This window comes from Myodes glareolus, chromosome 2 (genome assembly GCF_982192425.1).
Source record: "Myodes glareolus chromosome 2, mMyoGla1.1, whole genome shotgun sequence".
Classification (NCBI taxonomy): Eukaryota; Metazoa; Chordata; class Mammalia; order Rodentia; family Cricetidae; genus Myodes; species Myodes glareolus.
In genome coordinates, this window is record NC_142027.1 from 111,371,350 (window position 1) to 111,398,853 (window position 27,504).

The following is a 27,504-nucleotide window of genomic DNA, read 5'->3' on the forward strand; positions in this document are numbered from 1 at the left end:
CAATGCCCTCTTCTGGCTGCCACAGGTATCTGCACTCACATGACAGACACACACATAAACAGCCAGGCACGGTGGTGCTCCCTTTTAATCCCAGCACTCGGGAAGCCGACTTCTGACTTCTGAATTTGAAGTCAGCCTGATCTACCTAGTAAGTTCCAGAATAGTAAGGACTACCTAGTGAGACTTAAACAAAATTAAAATAAATAAATAAAAAAGATCTGGGAGTTGGAGAGATGGCTTGGTGGTTAAGAGCGTTGGTTGTTTGCGCAGAGGAACTGGAATTGGTTCTCAGCACCCATGTGGCAGCTAACAACCATCCGTAAGTCCAGCTGCAGGGGATCCAACCCACTCTTGTGACCTCTGCTGGCTCCAGGCACACATGCTAGCAAAACATTCATAACAGGTGAAAGATCTAAAGCCATACCTCTGATGGGTGAAGGTGGGTCTCCCCTAGGTAAGGGTGGGGTTCTGGGGTGGTCTCAGAAAAGCCCAGATGTTACCCACTGACCATCCAGAAGCAGCTGAAGGCCTGCATATTGCGGGAAAATTGGGAATCCTCCATCTCTGAGCCCCTTCCCCTTCAGTACCCACATGGTTGATCTCGTACCCCCTACACTGCAAATGGGGAAAAAAAAGTTCCAAGCAGAGGCTCACTACAGATACAAATGTTTATTCTACATAAAAATTTCACAAAATGGATAGCTGGTTGTACCAAGACCTTTGGTGAAGGGGTGGAGGGAGTGGCCGTGAGAGAAGGCAGCACGGACAGTGGCCACAGTCACTGGGCAGGAGCAAAGCTGAGGGAAGGGGGCACACAGACACGGCCCCAACTCCCGCTGCATGCGCTCGCATGCACACTCCTTGCCTGTGGACAAGAAAAGGTTCCTGGGGCACGGGATACGTTTTTGACTCTGAGAAGCCCCAAGATAGCAGGGGAGGGGAGTGGAGAGCCCCCTCCCCAGCTGGCTGCTGAATACTGCATCCAGTACACCTGACATCACGTGGCACATCAGTGGGAGACAGGGCAGGGTGAAACTGCAGGCCCAAAGTGACACCTGGCTTTTCAGAACATAAAGAGAGCAGGGGACCACTGTCCCCAACATGCAACCCTGGCTGCAACTCAACATGCCTGTTAAGAGACTGTGGGCAGAGGCCTGAGGTCTGCTCCACCTCTTGGCTCCAAGCAAGGCTGGAGAGGACACTATCACGCTTCTTGCAGAAGTTCACTAGGCTCAGGCCCAGCCCAGGGACATGACTCCCGGGGCTGTGGTAAGGGCAGCCGAGGCCAGAGACATTGTCAGCCTTTGCTCAAAGTGGGGATGCTGGGTGCTCCTAACACACCGGCAGCTGTGACACCCTGAGCCTCCTGGCAGTGGTAAGCTAACAAAGACTTCAATGTTGGGCTATCCCTTGGGACACCTCTCCCCTAACCTGAAAAGCAGCACCATGTGACCAGCTGGTCCCCACCCTCCAGGTGCCTTGGCATGGTGGGGAGCGCTGGAGAAGCCAAGGGGCAGGGCAGGGAAGGGCAAGGTTAGGGTCCAGAAAGGAGCCCGAGTCCCAGGGGAGGGTGGACCTCAGGCCTGAAGAAAGACGGACCTGGTCAGGACCCAAGTCTTGCCCACACCGACCTGTCCCCAGCCCCTCTGGCTGTTCCCGATCCTGCTCCCCTCTGCCTCCTGTACAGATACACACTGTCACAAGATCATGCACACGACACGGCTTGGGGCAGGGTGGTAGGAACGGGAGCCTCATGGCAGAGAGGGAGCAGTATGGGATGGGAGGGAAAGGGCTCCCAACCAGAAGGCAGGGATGGGGAGGGCAACCCAGCTAGGCGCAGCAGCCAGAGGCCTCCTCGGGGAGACCCGTCCGGAGTGGAGAGGTGGGTGGAGCTGGTGTCTATCCAAAGATGCCCCCGATAGTGGAGGCGATGACGATGCCCAGAATCACACAGCAAATGATGATCATGATCTTCTTCTGCAGGGAGACAAAGGGCAGGCCTCAGAAGAGCCATGGGAGTACCAGAAAGGAGGAGTCAGAATGAGGGCTCAGGCTGGGGCTGGATAATAGAATGCCAGCCTAGAAGCCCCTCGTGAGAGGCTGGGGGTATAGCTCAGTAGTAGAGCTTTTGTCTAGCATGAGCTAGATCCTGGGTTCCATCTCCCATATGGACAAAAACACCCAAAAATCAGGAAAATGAGGGTTGAGATATGAAGGGTCAGGACAAGGGGTAGGTGATGGCCTAGAATGGGCTGTTGATGGAGCGGTGAAGGCTTTGCTTGGGTTTCTGAAAACGGGACAGAGGAAGGTGGGGAGGAGTGTCTCACAGTCTGGGGGCTCTCCGGGGCACGGGCTTGGACAGAGCTGGCCACTGACCCTGCGCGCCTTGCTCTGGTACTTGACGGCTTTCTTGGTGTCGGACACCGCCCTCTCCACGTAGTCCACAGCGTGTTCCACGTTGTACTCGATCCTGTCAATCATCTCCCCCTGCAGGACCAGGGGTACCCAAGGTCCAGGCCTCCCTCCTCAGAACCAGAAGGGAGCTCAGAGGAGGGATTCGGGAAAGTACCCTGAAGTCAGAGAGAGAGAGAGAGAGAAGAGAGTGGTGAGGAGGGCAGGGAGCTTCTCACCTGTGCCACCAGGCCAGCCACCTGGCCAGGGCATCTTGAGTACAAGGCATGCTAGGAACAGCTCCCATCTTTCCCAAACAGCAGCCATCCTGGGGGCGAAATCGGCCATGCAGTGTCAGGCAAGGGTGAAGGTCATGCGGAGGGTGGTCTGCTGTGACTGTATGAAGTGCCAGGCAAAGAAAGGCAGGGCGGGAGTGGGTGGGCTGCGGCCTGAGCCGGGCCTGGCCAAGGTTTAGCAGGTGACCGGGGGCAAGCCTCTTACTCTTTCCTTAGGGGCCGGTGCCGATTCTTTTAAAGATTTTATTTATTTATTATGTATACAGTGTTCTGTCTGCATGTACACCTGCATGCCAGAAGAGGGCACCAGATCCCATCATAGATGGTTATGAATCACTATGTGGTTTCTGGGAATTGAACTCAGGACCCCCTGGAAGAACAGTCAGTGCTCTTAACCTTAAAGACATCAATGACGCTCTTAATATCTGCTGTCTTCAAATTCTGAGACCCTTTAGCCAGCCCACAGTCCTCTCTGGGTCCTATGTTCTTCATCTGCCCGTGACTCCGCCCACAAGGCTCACAGCAATGGTGTGTCTCAGTCTAAGTCTGACACTTCCTCCTGGGAGCTTCTCACCAGGACACAGCAGCAGCGCCCCACTAAGGTGATGTTACGTCTACCCGCAGAACCCCTAGTCTACCCAGGCATGACTTGGGAGCCTAGCACTTGAGAGGCTGAGGCAGGAGTTCAAGGCTAGCCTGGTCTACAAAGCAAGACCTTTCCTTACAAAAGTAAAAGAAATCACAAAACACCCCCCTAAAAGACCTAAAACATATTAAAAACAAAAACAAAAAACAAACAGCACCAAAACCTCAGGAAAACCAGGTATAGTGCTATACAGCTAAGATTCTAGCACCGAGGAGGTTGAGCCAGAATAAGGAGGAGTCAAGGCCTGGCTTGTGCTAAACAGCAAGATTATCTCACAAAAGCAGAAGAACAACACTAAACTGACATCAACAAAGCCAGACATGGAGACTTAGCCCTGTACTCCCGGCACTCAGGAGGCTGGAGGAGGAGGATCACCATAGACCTGAGGCCAGCCAAGGATGCTCCCGTCTCAGAACAAAGGGCTGGAGCTGAAGCTCAGTTGCTATGGCAGTTGCCGAGAATGCCTGGAATGCAGGAAGTCTCTCTTCACATTGGATCCTCAGCACTGAGTACAGTGGCACACACCTGTGATCGCATCATCTGGGAGGAAGTGGAAGGGGATAGGATTGGTAGTTCAAGGTCCAGGACGTGAGATGGCTCAGGAGATAAAGCCGATTCCTGCCAAGGCCGAGTTCATTCCTTGGCTCACATAATTGAAGGAGAAAATTTACTTCCAAAAGCACAAATGGGCACAGACACACAGAGGCACGCACGCACGCACACACACACACACACACACACACACAGATGTAAAAAGTTTTGTTTTTCTTTTTAATAAAAAAATCCAAGGTTAGGGGCTGGAGAGATGGCTCAGTGGTTGGGAGCACTGACTGCTCTTCCAGAGGACCCGGGTTCAATTCCCAGCACCCACATGGCAGCTCACAACTGTCTGAAGATCCAGTTGCAGGGGATCTGACACCTTCACACCAATGCACATAAAATAAAGTCAAATAAAGCATAAGAAATATTTAAAAAAAATCCAAGGTTAGACTGAGACAGCTCACTGGTTATGAGCACTGGCAGCTCCTGTAGAGGATATTGGTTCAACTCCTTACATCCACATCACATGGCAGATCACAACCATAACCCCAATTCCAGGGGACTGGACACCCTCTCCTGGCCTCCATGAGAACAGGCACATAGTGCACAGACATGTATGCAGACGAAACACCCACACACATTAAAATATATATATATATATATATATATATAATACGTATTTTATATATAAATAATATATATGTGTATATCTATTAGTTCAAGGTCATCTTAAGCTACAAATCAAGTTTGAGGCTGGCACGGCATATCTGAGACCCTGTCTTCAAAACAAAACCTGCTCAGTAAGAGCTAAAGAAACAAAGGAACAGCTTCTTGGTATGGTACTCAGCACCACCAGTTTTCCCACCTCTTCTGCCTCCAACTTTGGCTTGGCCTTGACCTCTCCCTGTATCCCACAGACCTCCTTTCTCCTCAAGCTCAGCCTCCTGATGAGCCCTTGGCATTGCCGGTCCCTCAGCCAGAGGCTACTTTTCATTTCTCCTGGGAGCCCTTCTTGGTTGGTCCCTTTGTGAGGGGCAGAGGAAGCCCTGCGTGGATGGAGCCCTGAATGTGTGTTAGGACATGGGTACCACCTTTACTTCAGCACTCAGGAGGCAGAAGCAGTTGGATCTCTATGTCTGAGTTCAAGGCCACCCTGGTCTACATAACAAGATGCTGTCTCAAAGCAAAAACAAAACAAGAAAGAAAAAACAAACTGGCAGTGGCAGGTGGAAGTCAGGTAATTAGGGTGAAATGGCTCAGTTGACAAGTTTGGATCCCCTGTAAAAATCACCCACGTATAAAGCCAGCCATAGAGACCCATGCCTCTAACCACAGTTCTGTGAGCCAGAAATGGAGATTTGAAGGTCACTGGTTAAGTCGGTCTAGCTGATTTGGTGAGCTCCAGATTCAGTGAGAGAAGGTGTCTCAAAGAAATAAGGCACATATGCATGTGTATAAACATACACACACACACACACACACACACACACACAATCTCAAGTTTTAGTTTACGACTTTGTGTTAGGCCTCATTTATAACTATCCAGGCCTCTTGTGGCTCACAAGCCACAGGCTGAATATGCCTACCTAAGACTCTCCTGAGCTCCCAGCATCGCCGGAGAATATTCCGTTTGTTCTATATAGATGCTGTGCTGCCCTTTCTCACCCAATAGCCATTCACTCCTGTAAGCAATGCTCAGTTGTCTTGTCCACTGCTATGCCTTCTGCCCCTACCAAGGCAGTCGGTCCATAGTGACCCATGACAGAGTTTGTGAAGCCAGGACAGGGCTGGGATGAGGGGTGGGACCATGCAGGGCCAGGGGGACCAAGCAGAGCCATGCAGCGGGATCCCTGGAGGCCCTTACAAGAGTCTATGGTTACCTGAAGACACTGTCCCTCCCAGGCAGGGCAGCGTGTTGGGCGGAAAGGGAAGGGGTTAGTGTGGTCCTGGATGCTGCTGGGAGCCAGAGGCCCTAGCATCGCGGATGAGGGCACTCACCTGGCTCTCCACCAGCATGGCCATGTCCATGAACATATCGTGCAGCTCTCGGATGCTGTTCTCCAGCTTGATGATCTCACTGTGCCTGGTCTCGATCTCACTCAGAGCCTGCTTCGAGATGCTGGAGTCCATGATGATCTAGGAGAACGGGGAGTTTGTCATTTTTCGTTTTTCAACTTATGTGTTTGTTTAGGTGTGTGAGTGTAGTGACTGAGGGCCAGAAGAGGATGTTGGACCCCCTAGAGCTGGAGTGACGGGTGGTTAGGAGCCGTCAGACACGGGTACTGGGAGCCAAGCTCATGCTTCCCGGAAGAGCAGCAAAGGCTCTCAACCACAGTGATTTCTCCAGGCTCAGTGATTAGTTTTGTCAATTTATTGTTGTTGTTGTTGTTTGAGACAGGGTTTCTCTAAAGCTTTGGTGCCTGTTCTGAACTGGTTCTGTAGACCAGGCTGGCCTCAAACTCAGAGATCCGCCTGTCTCTGCCTCCGAGTGCTAGGATTAAAGGCGTGAGCCACCACCACGTTAACAACATTAATTTTGTCGATCTGACAAAACCTGAAATCAACAGGAAGAGTCTCATCTCAATGAAGACTGTTCAAACCAGCTCAGTTAGGGACATATCTACGAAGGATTGTCTTAATTATCAATGAAGGATTGTCTAATTATCAATGTTAACTGAGATGACGAGGCCCAGCCCACTGTGAATGGCACCATTCCCTACCCAGAAGATCCGGGACTATGGTAAGAGGAAGCTCGCTGAGCACTAAGCATGCGAACATTCATTTATTTTCTCTCTGCTTTGACTGTGATGTGACTAGTTACTTCAAGCTCCTGTGAGCTAGATCATGACCCCTCTCCCCTGAATTGCTTTCTGTCCAGGCATTTATCACAGCCATGGAAATAAAACCAGAACAGGAGCCAAGGAGAAAGGTGGCTGGGATGAGCCGAGGTGACCCAGAAGCAGCAGCTGCCACAGCCCTTCCAGCCTCCTGTTTGGCTTCACTGCTAATTAGTTTCTGTGTGACTCAATCCCTGCCTGAAATGAGGAGCTGATGACACCCTCCCCCACGACACACACACACACGACACACACACACACAGAGTTAGTGCTCAACAAATGACTGTTTTATTATGGCAGGCATAAGCGTGAACCCCTTGAATCCCAGCACTTGCAAGGCATCAGCAGACAAATCTCTGTGAGTTCCAAACCAGCCAGGTCTGCCCAGAGAGTTCTAGGACAGCCGGGGCCACATAGTGAGACCCTGCCACTGAAAATAAACAAACAAATCAATAATATAAAATGCACACACACGCCATTATTTATTGTGTGTATGTGAGTTTGCGTGCAACCATGCTCAACAGCACGTAGGTGGAAGCCAGACAAGAAGTCAATTTTCTCCTTGCATAAACAGTCCTGGCATCAAACCTCGGTAGCTGCTGAGCCATCTTCGCTTGAAACAGGATCTCATGTATCCTAGGCTGCCCTGGAACTGGTGACAGAGCCAAAGATAGCCTTAAACTCCTGATCCTCCTGACTCTCTATGTTTTTGGTTTTCCGAGACAGGGTTTCTCTGTATAACAGTCCTGGCTGTCCTGGAACTCGATTGGCAGAGCAGTCAGGTCTCGAACTCACAGAGATCTGCCTGCCTCTGCCTCCTACGTGTGAGGATTAAAGGCCTGTGCCACCATGCCAGACCTGCCACCTCGCTGGGAACTAAGTCCAGGGGTGTGTGTGTGTGTGTGTGTGTGTGTGTGTGTGTATGAGCGTGCACAAACAGGTCTGAGTACCAACTTGCACACACGCAGAGGTCAGAACAAGGTATTCTCCCCTATCACTCTTCTTCACCATCTCTTAAACAAAAATAGATATAAAACTACACCTATTTGCATTATATACATTATTTGCATGTATGGGAGTGTGTGCATGCCGCACCTTGCTTGTAATCAGAGGACAACTTGGTGAAGCCAGCTCTCTCCTTCCACTGTGTACTTCTTGGGGATTGAACTCAGGTCATAGGCCTCAGCACCACTTCCTTTCCCCTCTTAGTCATCTTGTCGGCCCTGCCTCTGTGAGACACAGTCTCTCACTGAACCAGAAGTTCACCTTTTTGGTTAGGCTGGCCGGCCGGCAGGCTCTCAGTTTGGGCCTGGATCTGCCTGCTCACTCCTGCAGGTACAGGCACCCCGAGTCTGTTCTGAGGCATGGTCTCACAGAGCCCAGCCTGTCTGCCAACGTGCTATAGCCAAGGCACGGTCTCACAAAGCCCAGCTGTCCGCCAACGTGCTGTGTAGCCAAGGATGATAGCGACTCCATCCTCCTCCCTCCACCCGCCTGGTGCCGGGATGACAGGTGTGCAACATCACACCTGCTTGGTCTACACACATACCCTGGCTGGCCTTGAACCGGCAGCACTACGCTCTCTTCAGTCTCTCAAGTGCTGGGTTTACAGGTGTGAGGCATCATGCCCAGCTTAGATGCTGGTCTTAATTTTTCTTATTATGTTTTATTTACTCACGTGCTGTGCATGTATGTGGGGTATGTGTATGTATCTTTATGGTATGTGTGTGGTGTGTGTGTGTGGACAACTTGCAGGAGTGAGTTCTCTGCTTTCACCATCGTGTCCCAGGGACCCAGCTGAGGTCATTAGCCAGGCCTGGCAGCAAGCTCCCTTACCTGATGAGGCATCCTAACCCGGACACAAGTTTTGATTTTCACCTTTGCCCCCGATATTTATGGGACCCTCAACTTGGTCTCCTCCCTTTTCTTGATTGAGACTCAGGCTCTCTCTAAAATCCAAACACTGTCCTGACCATGGGTTTGGCACTCGCACTGGGACTAGTGTGGAGACATGTGGTCTATTGGTCCTGGTAACAGGGAAGGCTTCCCACTCACCCCAGAGGCAAAGATGGCAGGGTTCCCGCTCTCCAGCATGTCTTCCAACTCCTCACTGGTCGTGGTCCGGCCAGCTGTGGGTGAAGTTACATTAAATCCTGCCTTCTCCAGGGAACTCAGTAGCTTCTAGTCCTAGCCCTCTAGTCGAAGCCCCACCCTCAACCACACCTCCCGCTACAAGTCCCACCCCTAAGCGGTTGTTAGGGAAGGGCCCCATCCTTTGGACCCAGGCCGTACAGGCACAAGGTTCTACCCACCTCACTTTAGTCCAAGGCCCATACCCAGGATCCACCCATTCAGCCCAAACCACACCCCCAGCCACAGGCCACACCTACCACCACTTAAGCTCCAACCACGGCCACCAGGCCCCCATTTGTGGCTCCAACTCTCCAGTCCAAACTACATTACTAGCCACAAGCCCCATCGACCACTCCTTCAGCCACAGGCCCCTCCTTTCCAGCCCGGACCCTGTCCCCAGCTCACTGATCTCCAGCTGCCTCTGGATGCGTCCTTTGCAGCGTTCTCGGTAGTCGGACTGTGTGGCATTGTACTCAGACATAACCTCCACAAACTTTCGTGACAGAGTGGAGTGCTGGGAGTCGGGGGCGGGGAGACAGGAGAGCTGGTAGGTATCAAGCTCCACGGGGACCCAGAGACCCGCCCACCCCCGCCGTCCTGCTGCACCTGCGTCTTCCGGATCCTCAGGTCGGCGGATGAGCGGTTCAGACCTTCCTCCTGCTCTATGCTCTGCTCGATGCCTGGGTGGAGGGTGAGATAGGGGACGGCTGAGCAATGGACAGCCTCTGTGCATCGGCTCCACCCACAAGTGGAGGCTTCAACTTCCCACCCCACACCCGGGGACAAAAGCCTCTGCCCGTGTTAAAAGGTATGGGGGAGGTGGGGTCATATAGAAAGCAAACTGTAAACAATAGTGGGGGGGACCAACAACGCTTCTTCTCGCTGGCTAGTGTGTGCACCTGTGTACATTTGTGTGCAAGCACACACCCACCTGTGGATACCCTAAGTAAGGTAGGGGTGTGTGTGAGTGCACCTGGATGTACTTGCTTATGCTAGGACTGGCAGTTCAAGCTACTTTGTGACCTGACAATTCCTCTTTTGTTCAGGAAAGTGAGGACCAGGTGTCTGCCACCTGCAGGGCATGCTCCTTAAACTGCAGAGGCCATGGGACATGTATGTATATTTGTGAACACAGACAACACAACATATGGTCTCTGCATAAGTCCAGGATGCCAACCACCTCCTTGGGTGGGTTTTAAAATTTATTATTTCTACATAATTCTCATATAGCCCAGGCTGTCCTTATGTTGCCTAGACTGTCCTTGAACTCTTGATCCTTACATCTCCACATTCTGAGATTCTGAGTCTCCACACCCAACTTATAGGGTTCTGTGACTCAGATTCAGGGCTTCACATTGGCTGGACGATACCAACTGAGCCACCTCCCCAGTCACCTAACCCAGAGCGACTTACTCTTTAACTTGGAGCGAACTTTGTTTGCTGTCTTCTTGATATCCGACATGAGCTCTTCCAGCTCCTCCTTGGTCTCTACAGGGGGAGCGGGGGACATGTGGTGTAGGATACATACATGTTTTCCTCCCCGTTCAGACCCGGCCTCTGGCACCAGGAGTGAACAGGGGGCTCTGGGCAAGCCCCAGCATTACGGTGTCCTCTCTTCCCTCGGCGACATCTTTGTCTACAGTCGCAGTTCTAGGATGAGGCCACCTCAGCTACAGCCTCCCCGTCTCCTCTCGCTGCCTTCCAAGAAGCCGCCCTCCGGTTTCGCTGCTTCCCCCATCCCTTTGCGGATAACAGATGGGGCTAAATTTAAGGCTGGTCGGGCTGCAGTCGGCGCTGAGGACTGTTTGCTTGTTGGGTGCTGGGGGTGGGATGGGGCCGGGTTTTCACCTGGCTTCACCTGGTGGCTCAGGAGGGTAAGTGGAAACCTCCCAGGTCAGCAGGGTGCCCACCTTGCCTACTTAGTCAAAGCAGCAGCTGACCCTGAACTCCTCACAAGGCTGTCCTTTCTAGGTGCTTAGCTCCCCTGAGTGGCTGAGAGGGCCCCCCCCCCCCCCGTAGTCTTGGTGGGAGGTAGCAGTTTCAAAGGTAGCACATCCCCTAGGGGGTTGTAGCCCTGGAGGTGACAGGTCACTGGGGGGTCATGAGAGGTGACTAAAGGTGAGGGAAAGCCTTGTCTTGGCCATAGCTATGACTTTAACTGGCAGAGGCCTCAGGGTGCTCAGCTCCCTGCCCCCCCCCCCCACCAGCCACCAGTACCGCCCTCTCTTAAGGAGAAACTGGGATCGGGTTCTTGGCTCTCACCTTTCCTCCCATACACACTGGGGACAGAGGGCTTCGGGGTGATAGCAGTGACTATCAGGATAGGAGGGTCACCGATCCTGACGAATGTCAGGGGGGCTCTGCGGAGTGGAGGAGGGAGCCTTCCTCCCACGAACACAAGGAAACTTGGTCACCAGCTGCTCTCGCCGTCCCAGCCTTTTTTGCTCAGACCTAAAATAGCCCAGCCGGATGGCGGCCCCCAAGGAGCGAGAAGCAGCGTTGATCCAGGAAAGCCCCCCACCATCTTCCTCCTTCGCTCTGCCCTGCCTCCCAGCCCCATGGGATGCCCTCTCCCCTCGATGAGCAGCTGCATCTCCATGCGGCTCTGCTGCCCAGTTCGTGGGAACCATACCCACTCTGTGGGCCACACAGGGATAAGTGTGGACAGCGGTAGCCCTGGAAGCTGAGAGAGGAAGCCGGGTAGATGGGTATGGTGTGCCCGCCCCACCTCCAGCAGCTGAGGGGTCCCCTGGCCAGCTCTTCCCCTTCCTTCGGACAGAGCCCAGGCTATCCTGAAACTAACTGTGCAGCCACAGATGACCTCGAACTTCTAAGCTCCCACCTCTACCTTCCCGAGTGCTAGAATAGCTATGGCCGTGTGCCGCCACGTCCCAATTACAGGGAACCAGGGATTGAACCCAGAACTTTGCACAAGCTGGTCAAGTACTCCATCCACTGAGTTACATCTGGAACTCATTGCTTTCTGCTCACCACAGAACGACCAGATTATGCAGCCCACACAAGGCCACAGGGTGACCTACATAACCACAGACAGCAACGCGTACATCACTGCAGCCGTCGTAGACAAAGCTTTAGGAAGGGATAATGTGAGGTGGCTGTGCAGCCTTCCCACAGCCCCGGTGGTTCCTCCCTCCCCTCCCCTCCCCTCCTAGGACGTCTCCTTAGGTCCCAGATGCTTCATTCTGCCTTGGGGGGGGGGGGCGCACGGGACTGGACACAGGTACAGTACAGCTGCTATCCAACCAAAGGGCCTGAGGGTGAGGAGCCCTGGATGAGGGGACACACGCTTGACACAAAAGCCTTCCCTTATCTTTTGTGAATCACAGGGGACTGCATTTCCAGAGGACATGAAATGACAGGATAGCAAGCTTCCAGGAACTAGTGACCATGGAGGGCAGGCAGGTATGCCTGGGTCCCTGAGCCAGAAGAGTGGCCCGCCAGTGCCTCCGGGAGCCTGCAGTTAAAACCCTCCAGGGCAGAGGGTCTCGGCTGGGCCTGGCTACAACACACACACACACACACCTCAGCAGGAATGTGAATGTGAAGACCAGGCCAGACCCTGTTTAGGACTGAGTGGGATTTAGATACACGCAGGCTCCCTGTGTGAAGGGAGACAGGTGATTAACTTCCTGGAGCCACAAGAATGCAGGACTCTGGGCTACTAAGGGGCAGGGTGCCAGATCTCACAGGAAGCTTGTCTGCTCTGTCAGGGAGCCACCTCAGAGTTGCCATCTGCTCCCAGGGGCGTTAAGGAGGGAGGGGTTAGGCTGGGCAACCTCCAATTCATCAGGTGACTTACTCTCTCCTCCCCGTCCATCCGTCCGTCCGTCCGTCCGTCCATCCATCCATCCATCCATCCATGCACAGATCCTTATTCCCAGCACCCTAGGAGAGCTGCCTGACATCCCTGTGCCCTTAGGAAAAAGCCAGGTAGCTGGGGAAGTGGAGGCTGACCTGGAACTCTCTTTGTAACAGAGGATGACCTTGAACTCCTGATCCTCCAACCCCCACCTGCTGGGATCACAGGTGTATACCACCAACCCTGGCCACCACAATCTTCACAGCAGGCCCAGGTCTACTGGGGACGCGGGCAATGACTTGTTCAACTCCAGGTTGGGATCAGGGCAAGGAGCCCTGGCTTCTACATGTGCAGATCGAACCCCACTGCCCCTCACACCCCAGTCCAGGGGGACTGGGGCTCAGGAGCCCTGTTTGGCAGCTGCCCCCATTCTCACTCACTCTCGTCCGGGTTGGGGGAGGCCAGGATGGCGCTGTGTTTCCGCTTCACCTCCTCCACGTTTTCAGCGATCTTGTCAATAAAGCCGCGGATCTCTTCCACCTGGGGACCCAGGTCAGAGGGGTTAAGAGGAAAACAGTAGGGACTCAGAGGGGAGATGGGCCAACATTGGGAGCCGGGCAACCGCTCCTGGAAAGTCCAAAGCACGGACTCTGCTTTGCTAAGTAAGCATCAACCTATCCACCCTCAAATTGGCTAAGACTGGGGTGGGGGTGAGGGCGGAGCAAGACTTAGGTGCAGGAGAATCCTGCATCAGCTCGTGGGTGAGGAACGGCAGGTGCCAGAGGGGACATAGATCAGGCTGGTTCCCACCTGTTCGAAGAACTCATCCATGAAGCGGTCTCGGTCCACGGTGACAGTGACATCATCATCGTCATCGCTGTCCTTGGCCTAGACAGGGTCAAACATATATGTGAGTGGACATGAGTGGGTCCCCTGGGATCCTAAACTATGGCTCTTTGGCCATTTATCTCCCTCTTGGGAGTCTCTGGGCAGGAACAATGACAGATAAGCTGTGTCCCAGCTTCCCGCCACAGTGCCACCTGGAGGATCCCCAGGCCCCCAGTACAGTAGAGAAGATCTGCCTGTCAAGTGGGTGACAGAATCATGTCCCCTTCCAGTAGCTATGGAACTTGGTTACCATACCAGTGGTCCCTAAAACTGAAGCAAACCAATAGGTTGCTGTCTGAGTTAACCGAGCTCCACTCGAGTCTCCAAAATTTGCTGGACAGACTCCTTGCAAGCCAGGGCTTCCTATACTCCGGACACAATGGTCTTTGTTGTGTTCTGTTTTTAGACGGTGTCCCACTTTCTAGCCCAGGCTATGGTTAAACTTCTGACCTTCCCTCAGCCTCTCAAGCGCTGGGATTATGGGTGAGTGCCACCATGCCCGCTTCTCAATTAAAATGGAGCTCAGAGTTTCCAAGACCTGTAGGTCCCAGCGTCCCAAAAGCAGCCATATAAAAACCACAATTACCAGCCAGGGAATAATTAGACTAGGCTTGTCTTCTGGCCATGGTCATTGTTTTTCCCTTTTCCATTTATGTGTGTGCACATGTGTGTATGTATGTGATGTGCATGTATATTTGTATATGTGTGCATTCACATGCATGTGGAGGTCTGAAGTTGATGTCCTCAGTTGCTCATCCCCCATATTTATTGAGGCAGGGCCTCTCAATCAAGCCCAGGGCTTGCCGATCAGATATGGGTAGTCTTGCTAGCCAGCTTGCTCTAGGGATGCCCCGTCTCTTCCTTCTGAGGCTGGAATTACAGGCAGGCGGCCACATTCACATGGCATGGGTTCCAGGGATCTGAACTCAGGCTCTCTTGCCTGTGTGGCAAGCATTTTAATTGCTGAGCAATCTCCCCGGCGCTGCTCATGGTTCTCCTAGCCAACAACACCTGGAGTCAACCAAGGCCATGAGCTGGTTAGTTCAGTCTCCTTCCCCACAGCCAAGGTCCAGCAATGTGACCTAGAACAAGAACTATCACCTCTGGGTCAGGAGCTCAGGGCTCTGCCATGGCTGACTGCTTAGTACCTGATGGCAGAGGGTACTGTCTGCTCTCTCAACATGATTCAGGTTGAGGGGATGAGAAGGCCTGGCTCAGGGACGTCCCATCCCTGCAAAACTTATACTCTTCTGTGAACCGGGGATAGTGAGAGCTGACTGTAGGGGCACAGGACTTAGAAGAATAAGACGCAGGTGTTTTCTTGGGCTCCATTACCTCGTCAAAGCAGGACCCACCCAATGCAAGGGGGTGGCTAGAAGCTTCTCTGAAGGCAGCGCTGAGGGGCCCCCTCCCATCTAGAGATCACACCTCCTCCCCCGGGCAGCTAAAATAAACCCCCCGCTCTACTCCTTCTCCTCAGAGTGCCTGTGGACTTCACCAGGTGGCCATCCCTCCCCCAATCCATAGACTAGAAGACACTGGGAGCTATTGTCACACTTAGGAGCCATTCCTGGCTGTGGAGTTGAGTCACACAGGGTACTCCTTAGGGAAACTGAGGCACGGCATAGCCTGCAAGAGTTCTGTCCCATCACTCTGCAGCTAGCCAGATCCTGAGCACTGGAATTGGGGTTTATGCTATTCGGTCTCTGGGGTACTTGGAAAGGTGGAGTGAGAATGGTTCCACCTCCTTTGCTTTTTGCTTATTCGCATAAAAAATTTTAATTACAAAAAATACATATAGTTATGGTACATACAGGTATGCATGTGTACACCGTGCACGGGTAGGTACGCGCCTGCACTCTGTAGGTCAAAGAACAAACTTGTTGGTTCTCTCCTTCCACCATGTGGATCCTGGGGATTGGACCCAGCAGAAAGCATCTTTACCCCCTGAACCATCTTGCCTGCTCCTTTATCTTTATTTTCGAGTCAGAATCTCGTGTAGCCCAAACTAACCATCAACTCAACAGGAAGCTGGGGATGGCCTTGAACTCCTGACCCTTCCATCTCCACCTCCTGGGTACCAGAATTACAGGAACATACCACCGCGCCCGGTTTCCAGTTTCCTTATCTGGGAATATCCAAAGCTGGAGAGGCTAGCATGTGCCTGGAATCCCAACAACACTCTGGAGGTTGAAGCAAGAGGGTAAGGAGTCAAGGTCATTCCCAGCTATGTGGGGAAATCCAGGCTAGCTTGGGCTACATGAGACCCGGTCTCAAAACCATTCAAATGGGGCTGGAGAGATGGTTCATCAGTGAAGAGCTCATATTGCTCTTACAGAGGATCTGAGCTTTGGTTTCCAGTACCCACAACAGACAGCTCACAATCACCTGTAACTCCAGCTCAAATGGATCTGGTGCCCTCTTCTGGCCTCTGTGGGTTCCTGTACTCAAGTGCACATATCCACTCAAGGACATACATATACTAAAAGTTTTAAAATAATAAAAATAACACTAAAAAAAAATAAGTCAGTTAGTAAGTAGAGGGCCTAGAACACACATAACCCTGGCTCTATCCCCAGTCCCTCAGAACTTGGGCGCCAGCCTTGCCGAGCCCCCTGCTCCACCCTTGGGACTCCTGGGGCTGGGCTGGTATTTCTCCATACCACTTCGCTTTGCCAGGCATTCGATCTCTCTAGAGCTCGTTCTACCATCCCCACCGCCGCCCAAGGAGCTAGAGCTAGAGTGGAGACTGGCGGGGATACAGCCAGACCGTGTCTATGAGGGCAAAGCTGGGAAGGAAGGGTCTGGAGAGATTCTGAAGGGGCCATTCAGAGTGACCCCAAAGCCAGTCGGAAGGTTTGGGTCTGACCTCCCAGCTGTGGTCAAACCTGGCATGGCTCTCAGGTACCCTGAGGGGGAAGCCCATAGGAATCACCTTTCTCAAGGTCTCTCGGTGGGAAAAGTTTCTTAGCTTACAGCTCCAGCCAATTACTGTGGAGAAGTCACAGTAGCAGACCTTTGGAGGACCAGCCAGCCACATTACACCCAGTAAAGAGCAGAGAGGAGGGCTGGAGAGCTGGCTCAGTGGTTAAGAGCACTTGCTGCTCTTGCAGGGGACCTGAGTTCAGTTCCCAGCACCCACATGGTGGCTTGCAGTCGTTCACTCTTACTTAGTTCAGGACCCAAGGAATGGTACCACCCACAGTGAGCAGGGTTTTCCCACATGAACAACACAGACATGTCCCACACAGATATGCCCATGGGCCAAGGCAGTACAGACTAGCTGCAGGATTGAGTCTCTTCCCAGGTTATATGAAGCTGACAGTCAAAGCTGGCCAGCAGCCATCGCTGTCTCTGCCTCACTAGGACCAGTTTCCTTTTCCTCCCCAAATCCCAGGGTCTACCGACCGCCCTGCAATCCCGCCCCTGCAATCCACGCTGCTTCCCCTGGACTTCAGATTCCATGAAGTCTACCATCCCCTCACCCTCAGGTGCTGCTTCTATCAGGGGACCCTATCCCTCTAAGCACCCCCCATTCCTCTGGTTTCCCTCACACCTTTCAGGTCCAGACGGGAGCCACAGCCGGGTTTTCACGCCCTTGGTGACCTGAGGAGCCCCGCCCCTTCGACCTTGGCTTGCGAGGGCTTGCAAGCCGACTGCTCCCTCACTGCCTTTTCCAAACAGCACTGCCCATATCTGGAAGGCACCGCTGTTGGCAGTCTCTTCTCTTTCCTGTGGTTTGGCTCTCTGCTCTGAAGAGTCTGTTCCTGCCTCCTCCCTAGGGTGGCCCTACCGGAGCTAACGGTGTCACCAGCAATCCTCCCTGCTCTGTTCCTGTCAACTCCAGTAGGCATTCCTTTCTCCAGAGGCCCGAGACTCACTCTACTCTGCCTCTGTTCTGCCTCTGCCCTGCCTCTGCCCTGTGTTGTGCGGTATGCAAACTGAACCTTCTGTAGTTTGAGCAGTGTCAACAACTGAGCGGTGGTGGTGGTGACATACACCTTTAATCCCAGCACTCGGGAGGCAGAGGCAGACGATCAGTGAGTTCGTGGCCAGCCTGGTCTAGTCTACAGCAAGTTGCAGGACAGCCAGGGCTACACAGAAACCCTGTCTCAAAAAGCAAAGCAAAACAAAACAAAACAACAACAAAAAAAAGAAGTTAATAAAAAATTGATCAAGGATGTCTAGCTCTCTTAATATAGCCAGATAATCAATGCAGGGCTGTCTGGCAAAATGGCTCAGCAGGTCAAAGAGCTTGCCTTGCAACCCCAATGACCCGAGTTCAGTGGCCTGGGTTAAATTCCTGGATTTCATATTTATTTAAAAAAAAAAAAGCTGGATGTGGTGGCTGTTATGTGAGCTCTCAGCATACCTACAGAGAGAGGGAGGCAGAGCCAGAAGAACCCACTGGAAGCATCCATAAGCTTGGCAGATGCCTAAATGAGAGGAGAGAGCCTGCCTCAAAATCAAGGTGGGAGGGAACTAAGGGGGGGTCAGCAGGTAAGAGTACCTGCCACAAAGCCTGCCGACCCGAGCTGGATCCCTAGGACCTGCAGAAAGATGGATAGACAGAACCAACGATACCAAGTTGTCCTCTGATGTCAACACAGAAGCCACAGCAAGGATGTACCCTCACAATACATCATATACACACACATACACACACACACACACACACACACACACACACAGAGAAGCCCTAGTGTCAAGCCAGTACTCGTCATACATCATGTATGATACATGATGCATACAGAGAAATAGAGAAAATTGAAACAATTTTTAAAAATTATAATCACATACTTTCTTTCAAGGAAAAGCCCAAACCGTCCCCTGCCCACAGTCCCCATGGCTGGAGTGAGGACACAAAAAGGACCTATCCTGTTTCACTTCGTTTGCTTCCCCTCTCACGCTTGGTTATCCTAAGGCAGGGTCTTGATGCACAGGGCTGGCCTCCAAAGGCCATGTGTCTGTCTCCGTCTCCCCAGGGCTGGGGTCACAGGAGTAGGCCATGATGTTCCTCCCAGACATATTCCTGACCAAAGCAACTCCAGTAATGAGGCTAACCTGGCTATCCTGGCAGGCCTTCCTCCTGGTGTCCTGACCAGGGTGGGCACGGTCACCTGAGCACCAGTAATGTGGCTCGGCTGGAAGAGTGCTTGCCTATCATGAATGAAGTCCTGGGTTTGCTCCCCACCACCGAATCAGCTGAATGTGGTAATGCATGTCCGTAATCTGAGCACTTGGGGTGGTGGAGGCAGGAAGGTCAGAAGTTTAAGACTATCCTCAACTACATACCAAGTTTAAGGCCAGCCTGGGCTACATAGACCCTGTCACAGACAGACAGACAAACCCAAATGAGCAGCCAGGTATTTATTTATTTACTTCTTTCTTTATTTATTTGATGATTAAGGATCCAGGTGGGGGGTAGTGGAAGCTACATAGAAGGGACAGGGTAAGGGTAAGGACTTGGTGAACTTTAGCATGAAGGCGGCAGCTAGAGTCAAGGACAGACCAAGGCCCAAACATCCTATGGGCAGACATGCACAGAAACCAATCTTGCTGCCAGTCACGCCAGAGTGTCTCTGGCCCTCTTCAGAGCCATCTCTTCAAACTCCCAGATTGGAACCCTTCTGTGTCCAAGAGCCCCCTAAATCAGAAACATGGAAACATCTCCCTCCCTCCCTGTTCAGTTCTATGAGACAGGGTCCCAGGCTAACCTCTTGCCTCCTCCTCTCAAATGCTGGCATTTCAGCTATGCAGCTGTTTGACAACCCCACCCCCAATGCTCTTCCTCTCTTTCATAGATCCTAATGATTTGATTTTTCCTGATGGGTTTTGTTGCTTATTCCCAGTTTTGGACCCCGATTCATATCCAGGACCCGAGGGGTTAAATATCCATTTCCAGGGTGCTGGAGAAATGGCTCAGCCGTTAAGAACTCAAAATTACTCTTTCAGATGGCTGACTTCAGGACTCAGCACCCATACTGGGTAGCTCACAAGAGCCTGCAACTCCAGTTCCAGGGGATCTGACACTATCTTCTAGAACCCTAAGGCACCTGCACACATATGTACATACCCACATACAGACAAACACATATATACACAATTAAAATCTCCCAGTAGGGGCTGGCAAAACGGCTCAGTGGTAGAGCCCCTGCCTAGAATCCCCCAGTGAGGGGCTGAGGTGCGGCTCAGTGGTAGAACACCTGCCTAGAATCCTCCAGTGAGGGGCTGGGGTGTGACTCAGTGGTAGAGCCCCTGCCTAGAATCGCCCAGCGAGGGGCCGGAGACAAAGTTCAGTGGTAGAGCCCCTGCCTAGACTGTATAATGCCTTGAGTTTGATCTCTAACACTGCAAACAAACAAGACAAACTCCACAGAAGTCATGTGTGGTGACTTGAAAGAAAATGGCCCCCAGAGGGAGTGGCACTATTAGGAGGTGTGACCTTGTTGGGTAAGTGTGGAGGCAGGCTTTGAGATGATATATGCTCAAGCCACGCCCACTGAGACAATTCACTTCTTGTTGCTTGCAAGATGTAGAACGCTGAGCTACCTCTCAGTAGCAAGTCTGCCTGCTCGCTGCTATGCCATGTCCCACCATGATGATAATGGACTGAACCTCTGGACTGTAAGCTGCCACCTCAATTAAATGCTTTCCTTTATAAGAGTGACTGTGGTCATGGCGTCTCTTCACAGCAACAGAAACCCTGACGATGGCACCATCGTACCTAACGGCCATCCCAGCACACAAGAGGCCAAGGCAGAAAGGTCAATACAAGTTTGAGGATAGCCTGAGCTACACATCAAAATCTTGCCCCAAAACAATAAAAAAGCCATCAATTAAAATATACACCACACACACACACACACACACACACACACACACACACACTCCTTGGACAAGTGAAATGTCTCAGTGGCTTGCCACCAGGTTCAACCCACATAGTGGATAAAAAGAACTGACTCCTATAAGGTGTCCTCTGACTCCCATGGGTGCACTGTGGTTCATGGGTGCCCCTTCCAAACGCCAGTGAGATGGCTCAGCCAGGCAAAAGCCCTTTCCACTCAAGCCTGGCAACCTGAGTTTGATCCCTGGGACCCACAGAGAGGAGGAAGGAGTGAATGGACTTTCGAGAATTGTCCTTTGACCCTCTGACCTCATGACTGCCAGGAAATTGCAGGCTGGAAGCAAGTGTTGTCCCCGGCAAAGATAACTGAGGAGCACAGGAGCTCCCCAGAGCCACTGTGAGCAGAAAGCTCGGAGCTGCTCCTAGCGGTGTTGATGACAATCTATGTGATCTTCCTGGCACAGACTCCCGTATTCCAGGACACTTTTTCTCCAGAAAGCCAGTGTGATTGTTCTGGGAGGTGCAGAGGCCGGAGGATGGCAGCAGGCCAGCCAGCAGGGTTTGATTCATTTGCTGGCCCAGCCAGCATTGCTGTCTGGCTGCCTCCAAGGCTTTTTTTTTCCCCCCTTCCTCTTTAGTGACTAATCAAAGTCAGTATCGCTAGTGCAGAGAGGCCCTGAGCTCCAGACAGGGGTATACAGAGAAAGGCAGGCTGGGTCTCCAGAAAAGCAAGCTCCCAAGTCCTGCCTGGTCTCCTATCTCCACCCCGGAGCTGGATGATCCCTGCAACTCCACTTCCCACTTACTTAAAATCTCTGCCCCGGCTCAGCACCCTCCACGCAACCCAGAAAGGGGCAGTACTGGGTCGTGTATCCTTAAATAAACTCTTGGTCTTCTCTCAACCTTATGTTTGTACGATGGAAAACAGGTGGTTTGACTAGATGGTCCTGTAAGCTGATTCCATCTGCATCCCAGCCGTACACATGCCTAAGTATACAGTTTATTCTAAACCCTCTCCCGGGGAGCTGAGGAGGAATAAGGAAACCACACATTCGGTCACCTCCTCTGGGAGACAGATAATGTCATATCCATTTTATTATTTGTTTTTCTTTCTGGGTTTGTTGTTGTTGCTGCTTGCTTGCTTGTTTGTTTTGAGACAGGGTATCACATAGCCCAAGCTGGCTTTAACTGCTAAGTAGCTGAAGATGGCCTTGAACTCCTGATTCTTTTGTCTCAGCCTCCTACGTTCTGGAATACAGGACTATGCCACTAAACCTAGCTAATACCAGCTCCATCTGACAAAGGAGCAGAGAAAATAGGTTAAGCAGGAGACAGAGATGGTACCTTTGAGGAGCAGGGGATTACTGGGCACAGACAAAGAGAACCCAGGGCTACCTCTTCCAGAAGGTTCTGCCTGTCCTCAGTCTCATAGTGCACTGAGAGCAAGATGTCAGGGGCCTTGATATCACCCCCCTCCTTTATTTATTTATTTATTTATTTATTTATTTATTTATTTATTTATTTATTTAGGGGTTGTCAAGACACTGGGTTTCTCTGTGTAGCTCTGGCTGTCCTGGAACTCGCTCTGTAGACCAGGCTGGTTTCCAACTCACAGAGATCCACCTGCCTCTGCCTCCCGAGTGCTAGAATTAAAGGCGTGCGCCACTACCACCAGGCCACAAGTGTTCTTAACCATGGAGCCCTAACTCCAGCTCCCTGCTCTATTTTTTATTTGAGACAAGGTCTCACTAAGTTGTTGAGGCTAATGCCGAAATCATCACGTAGTTCCGACTGACCTTGGATTCGAGAGTTTTCTAGCCTCAGCCTCTGGAGTAGCCGAGGAGACAGACGTGCACCACAAGACAGGCCTGGCTCAGAAACCTTTCATCTAGGGGAAGGCCTAAATTCTACTCTCTGGTCAGCCGACCCCTCCTTTCTGATCACGGTCTTTATCTTAGGACGTCCAGCTCCCTCTGGGCCACATTCTAATTTCTCATTTGCCCTGACTCTCCATGTGCACCCTCTACTTCTTGTCATAGAGTCTCCTGTGCCATGCTGGCCTTGCACAGAGGTGACCAATGATCTGGGAATACTCTGGGTTATTGGTGTGGATGTGTGTGTGTCCGTTCCAGAAATTCTCCAGAAGAAAATGAAGAACGGGTATTAGCGAATCAATCCCACACCAGTTATGTTTTAAGGGGTTATTTATTTGGCGGGAGTAAAACTTACATACACCATAAACCGTCAGGAAGGGAGCCTAGTCGCTGGAGCAGGAGCCGGGAGCAGCAGCCGAGATGGAGCACCGGAACCAAGAGCCGGAACCAAGAGCGCCTTATCCGGAACTGCTTCTCTTTTTAAAAGAGAAATATACCACGCCCCAGTGGGCTGGTATTTCAGCAGCTATTGGCTGACGGAGAGGAAGTCACTCCCCGCTGCACTGTGGGCTCCTGCTTCAGTGATTATTGGTTGAGGCAGCGGAAGTTACTCCCACAACAAACGGGGTCTAGGCCTACAGCTCAGCTGACAGAGCTGCCTGAGCAGCAGGCAGGAGGCCCCGAGTTCCATCCCCATGGCAGCAGAAACTGAGTTTGCAACGGGGCACGCCTCAAATCCCAATACTAGGAAGGTGAAGGCGGTAAAATCAGAAGTCCAAAGTCATCCTCAGCTACAGGAGACCGTAACTTAAAAACAAACAAAACCCCACAGAAAATCAGGGTGCAGACCTGCTCACACGTGTCCAAAATACCAATGCTAGAGAGGCCGAAAGAGTAGACTCACACGGCCAGTGTGGGAAAGACCCTTATCCCAAGAAAAAAATTAAGGGCCGACAAGATGGCCCAGCAGGTAAGGGTGCCTGCCACCAACCACAGCAGCGTGAGTTCCGTCCTTGGCACCCACATGATGGAAGGAGAGGGCTCCAGAAAGTTGTCCTCTGACCTCCATGCACATGCAGCCGTCCCACAGTAAATAACTGAATAAATGTAAAGATATTAAAATAATAATAATGATAATGAATAAAAGCTGGGTGTGGTGGCTTACTCAACACTTAGGAAGCTGAGGTAGGAGAACGGCTTAAAATTTGAGGCCACCCTTGGCTATATAATGAATTCCAGACCAGCCTGGGATGCAGAGAAAACCTGTGGGGGGGGGCATGAAAAAGAAAGAAAAGAAAAAAAGCAAAAGAGAATCAGCTTGGTAGTATGTGCCTGCCACCCTAGCAGTAGGGAGCTGGGGCCTGCAAGATCAGGAATTCCAGTTTAACATGTGCACTTCTCCAACAAATGAAGGCAGGAAGAAGAAAGCGATGGAGACCTCTGAGTTCCAGGCATGAGGCCTCTGCATGTCACATGTCAAGGGAACAGCTTACTCCCCAACTCTTTCCCCAGCTGTGTGATCCTAGACCAGTCTTGACCTCTGACGGGTTAGGCTTCTGATCTGGGGGCCTAGCTTACAAGGCTAGAGACAGGGGAACCTGCTGGCCCCTTCATGATCGATTTCACCGTGCATCGCATCTGCAGATCTGGGAGAGGTGGGGCTGAGGAAGGCTAGAGGGCTGGGCCCAGCCCACAGCGCAGCAGCGAGGAAGCACGCCAGCTCCTTCCCCAAGTGTGACTTTTATAAATAAGCTCTCTTCTCCTTCCTTCCAAATGTGGTGGTGCTGGGTGGGGGAGAAAAAGGAGGAGGAGGAGGCAGAGGACGAGGAAAAGGGAGGGAAGGCCTGGGCAGGCACATAGATGCCATGAAGGCGTCCGGCAGCATCAGTACCAGCGTCCCCATCCCTGGTGCCTCTGTGCTTTTAAACCCTGACTCCTGCACTCTAGGGGCTCCTGCAAATTCAGTCACAACTGGAAAACCTAGGATCTCTTCCCAAGCCCCAAGAAGCTGGGCTCTGAGTTTTCCTCTTATTTTCTCACACATCCCATGCTATCTAGCATCAAAATTCCTGTAGGGCTAAGAATGATGGTGAATTCTGGATCCTTCTGCCTCCACCTCCGAAGTGCTGAGATGACGGACAGGTGTGCCCCCAACACTCCGGGTTTATGCCAGGCAAGCACTCTACCAGCTGAGCTATGTGCCAAGTATCCCCTCTTTGCATCTCATAAACAGGAACCCTGGGACAGGGGAGCAACGGATGTCTTTTTCAAGACAGGGTTTCTCTCTGTAGCCCTGGCTGTCCTGAAACTTGCCCTGTAGATCAGGCTGGCCTCGAGCTCACAGAGATCCACTTGCCTCTGCCTCCCGGGTGCTGGGATGAAAAGCAGGCACCATCACTGCCCAGCGAGAGTAAGGGATTTCTAAAATTGGCAGCAGCCCCCATGACTATTCCAGTCCAACCAAGCTTGGATCAGCTAGGTCCACCATGGACATGGCCAGTGGGCCATGAGGAGCATCTCCGGGGGCCTTGATGCCTGGATGGAGTAGAATGCATGTAGGGTTAATTAAGCCCAGTTAGTCATCCCCATGTGGGGCCACCCAGGCTAGTGCTGGGGACATATATCTAGGTTCAAGCTTTTTTTGTTTTTTTTTTAAGATAAATTTTAAGATTTTTAAAAGATTTTAAAAGATTTTATGTATATGAGTACTCTGCCTTCTCGAAGGCCTGCATGACACAAGAGGGCAACATTTCCCATTACAGACGGTTCTGAGCCACTACGTGGTTGCTGGGAATTGAACTCAGGACCTCTGGAAGAGCAACTAGTGCTCTTAACCTCTGAGCCACCTTTCCGGCCCTAGGTTCAAGTTTTTTACAACCCACCTGTCTGACCTTGATCTACCGCCTGTTCGACAAGCAAGCGGGCCATTTTGCTGTGCCTCAGTTTTACCTCCAGCAGAGAGGCTGAAGGCTGAGAGCCAGAGACTGCAATCATGTGGGAAGGTCTGCCTGCCATGTTCCTGGGCACGATTTCCCTCATCCACCCACAACAGACACACTAGGTACCCCAGCCGGACCCAGCCATGTGCAATGCCATCCATCACCTGGACATGCTATCTGAATCAATCTGGCACCAGTCAGATGCGGTGGTGCATGCTGTTATCTTAGCATTCACGAAGTTGAGGCAGGAGGATTGCTTTGAGTTTAAGACCCAACTGGGCTACATGGCTCCAAGCTACCTCGGGCTACAAAGAAAGATTTTATTTAAAAAAAAAAAAAAAAAAAGACACCACATAAAACACAAAAAAACATAGCACAGGAAACAAGGGGCCGGAGGGGGAAGTGTTTAAAGACTATACATGACATGAGAGACTGTCTATTTCCTTTGAAAGAGATGAGACACTGGGCACCCAGCCAAGAATAATAGAGGTCTGAAGGCATGTGGGGGTCGGTTGCAGGTAGACGAAGAGGAAGGCAAGACTGGAGAGCACAGATGTGGCTGGCAGTACGGTAGGGGGATCTAGGCACAAACAGGGAAGCTAAGCAGAAATCAAAGCCATTAGGCAAAAGCCCAAAGACAAAACTTTCCATGAAACGCCGTAAGTGGGGCACAAGAACAGAGATCTAGGGAGCCACCCAGCTGGAGGGAGGGGGCTCCCAGAAATCAGTGGGTGGAGCTCGCTGGGGATGGTCAGCCTGGTAATCAGATAAGACAGCCCGAAAAAGCACCCTTATTCAACCCTCCCTCGGGCTAGCTTAACTTCCGTCCCTCGGTCTGAGGCCCGAGGAAGGATATTCCTCTGTGTGTTGAGAGTAGGCGACCGGGGTCTCAGGATTTAGAGATGACGGTTCTAACTTAGAGCCATTCTACAGCCTTCCACTCCTCTCCAAACCCCGCCCCAAGAGCCACACCCCAGAGGCCTCCGTCACACAGGTAGGAAAATAGATCCAGGTCGCAGTTAGACCTGGAAATCCAGGAAGGGTCTGGGCAACGCCAGCTTGGGTTGCCTAGAAGCCCAAAGGTGGACCAAGGGAAGGTATGGTTGAGTGCTTAATTCAGAGCAAGTCGGGGATCCCTAAGACGACCGGGGTGGATCGGGAGCCACAGGTGATGAGAGCCACAGGTGATGGGGTGCCCCAAGAGACAGCTCCCGCAGAGGCCACCCCCACCCGGCGGCCTCATTTCCGCAGCGCGCCCAAGGATGGAGTTGGGAGGGGAACTCTGGGCAGGGGGTGGGGGAGACGCTCAGCCTCCAGGGGACAGTACAAGGACGGCGACAAGCGGGCGGGGAACAGGTCACGATTTTGCATCCCGCCACTGAAACCCCATAACAACTCCCCAATCGCCCCCAAACAGGAGCGCCCCGAAAAGTTCCTCAAGACCCCAGGTTCCAGCCATCAGTCCCAGTGCTGAAGAGCTCGAGTCCGTGACCCAAAGTGGACCGGAGGGGTGGGACTCCCATGGGGGTTCGGAGGTCCCTCAGGCTTGCAAAGCTACCTCTGACCCCTTGTGGACGCCCCGGTGGCCGGCGAGAGCCGAGTGGAGAATTGTGGGGCGCGGGGCGAGAAGCGCGCGGGGATCGGACTCACCGTGCGGAGCTCCTGGGTTCGGTCCTTCATGCTCCCGGGAGTGGCAGTAGGCGCCGGCTGCAGTCGAGTGAGCCCCGCATGCGCGGATGCCGCCCCGCGGCTGCGCAGCGCCAGCCCGCGCCCCGCCCCAGTCCCTGGGACCCCCAAGCCCAACCCCAGATGGCCACGCCCATCATCCTTCCGCGCCAGGATAGATCCCGCCCAGGGCTCCGCCCCCGGGTAGTCCGAACGGGGTACAAATCCAGCCTTCGGATTCTGGTACCTACCTCCAGGCATCCGCGAGTGATTTCTTCCTCGATGTGGCTCTAACTTAGCCCCCACCTCTGTTTAACCACCCGGTGTCCCTAATCTAGATCCTGGATCCTGACCCTCAAAGAGTGGCTGGAGTGGACTTACTCACAACACACACACACCCTTTGTTTTAAAGGTAAAGTCTCACTGAGTAGCTCAGGCTAGCCTTGAACTCCGTCCTGCTTCTGTCTCAGCCTCAGGGGTACAGGGCTTGCAGGCATGAACCTTCCTGCCGGGTTTGAAAGTCCCGTCTTGAATTGACTGCCTCAGACCTCCTGCATTTCCCCCCTCACTTCCCAAAGTCAAAATTCCCCTTCACCCTGTCCTGAGATGGCTGAATTGGTAATGGTGC

The 27,504-nt window shown here is 52.3% G+C and overlaps 1 protein-coding gene across 3 annotated transcripts; it reads right to left on the bottom strand.

The window, feature by feature from the left end:
* Nucleotides 1-654: 654 nt before the first annotated feature.
* On the bottom strand, nt 655-26,974 carry Stx1a (syntaxin 1A). 3 transcript variants are annotated; one of them, XM_048433815.3, is made up of 10 exons: nt 26,862-26,973; nt 13,474-13,551; nt 13,104-13,203; nt 10,257-10,331; nt 9,450-9,523; nt 9,249-9,357; nt 8,766-8,839; nt 5,872-6,009; nt 2,377-2,487; nt 655-1,977 (listed from the first exon to the last, which is right to left on the bottom strand). In XM_048433815.3, exons 1-10 carry the CDS (start codon nt 26,889-26,891, stop codon nt 1,900-1,902), a joined length of 867 nt encoding a protein of 288 aa, XP_048289772.1. In that variant the 5' UTR covers nt 26,892-26,973; the 3' UTR covers nt 655-1,899. The 3 variants fall into 3 exon arrangements, 2 of the variants coding, with proteins under 2 accessions (XP_048289772.1, XP_085538349.1); XR_007231878.3 differs by having other exon boundaries at nt 1,939-1,977; nt 2,377-2,570; nt 26,862-26,974; XM_085682223.2 differs by lacking the exons at nt 655-1,977; nt 2,377-2,487 and adding an exon at nt 2,917-3,873 and having other exon boundaries at nt 26,862-26,974.
* Between the last annotated feature and the right edge of the window lie 530 nt (nt 26,975-27,504).

What these genes read in the sequence shown, in the direction of transcription:
- Stx1a (XM_048433815.3), bottom strand. Translation starts at nt 26,891, where the DNA reads ATGAAGGACCGAACCCAGGAGCTCCGCACG. An exon ending in TGGATGAGTTCTTCGAACAG is followed by an intron (nt 13,204 to 13,473) that starts GTGGGAACCAGC and finishes CTGGGTCCCCAG; the next exon opens with GTGGAAGAGATCCGCGGCTT. An exon ending in ACCAGAGCAAGGCGCGCAGG is followed by an intron (nt 1,978 to 2,376) that starts GTCAGTGGCCAG and finishes GTCTCCCTGCAG; the next exon opens with AAGAAGATCATGATCATCAT.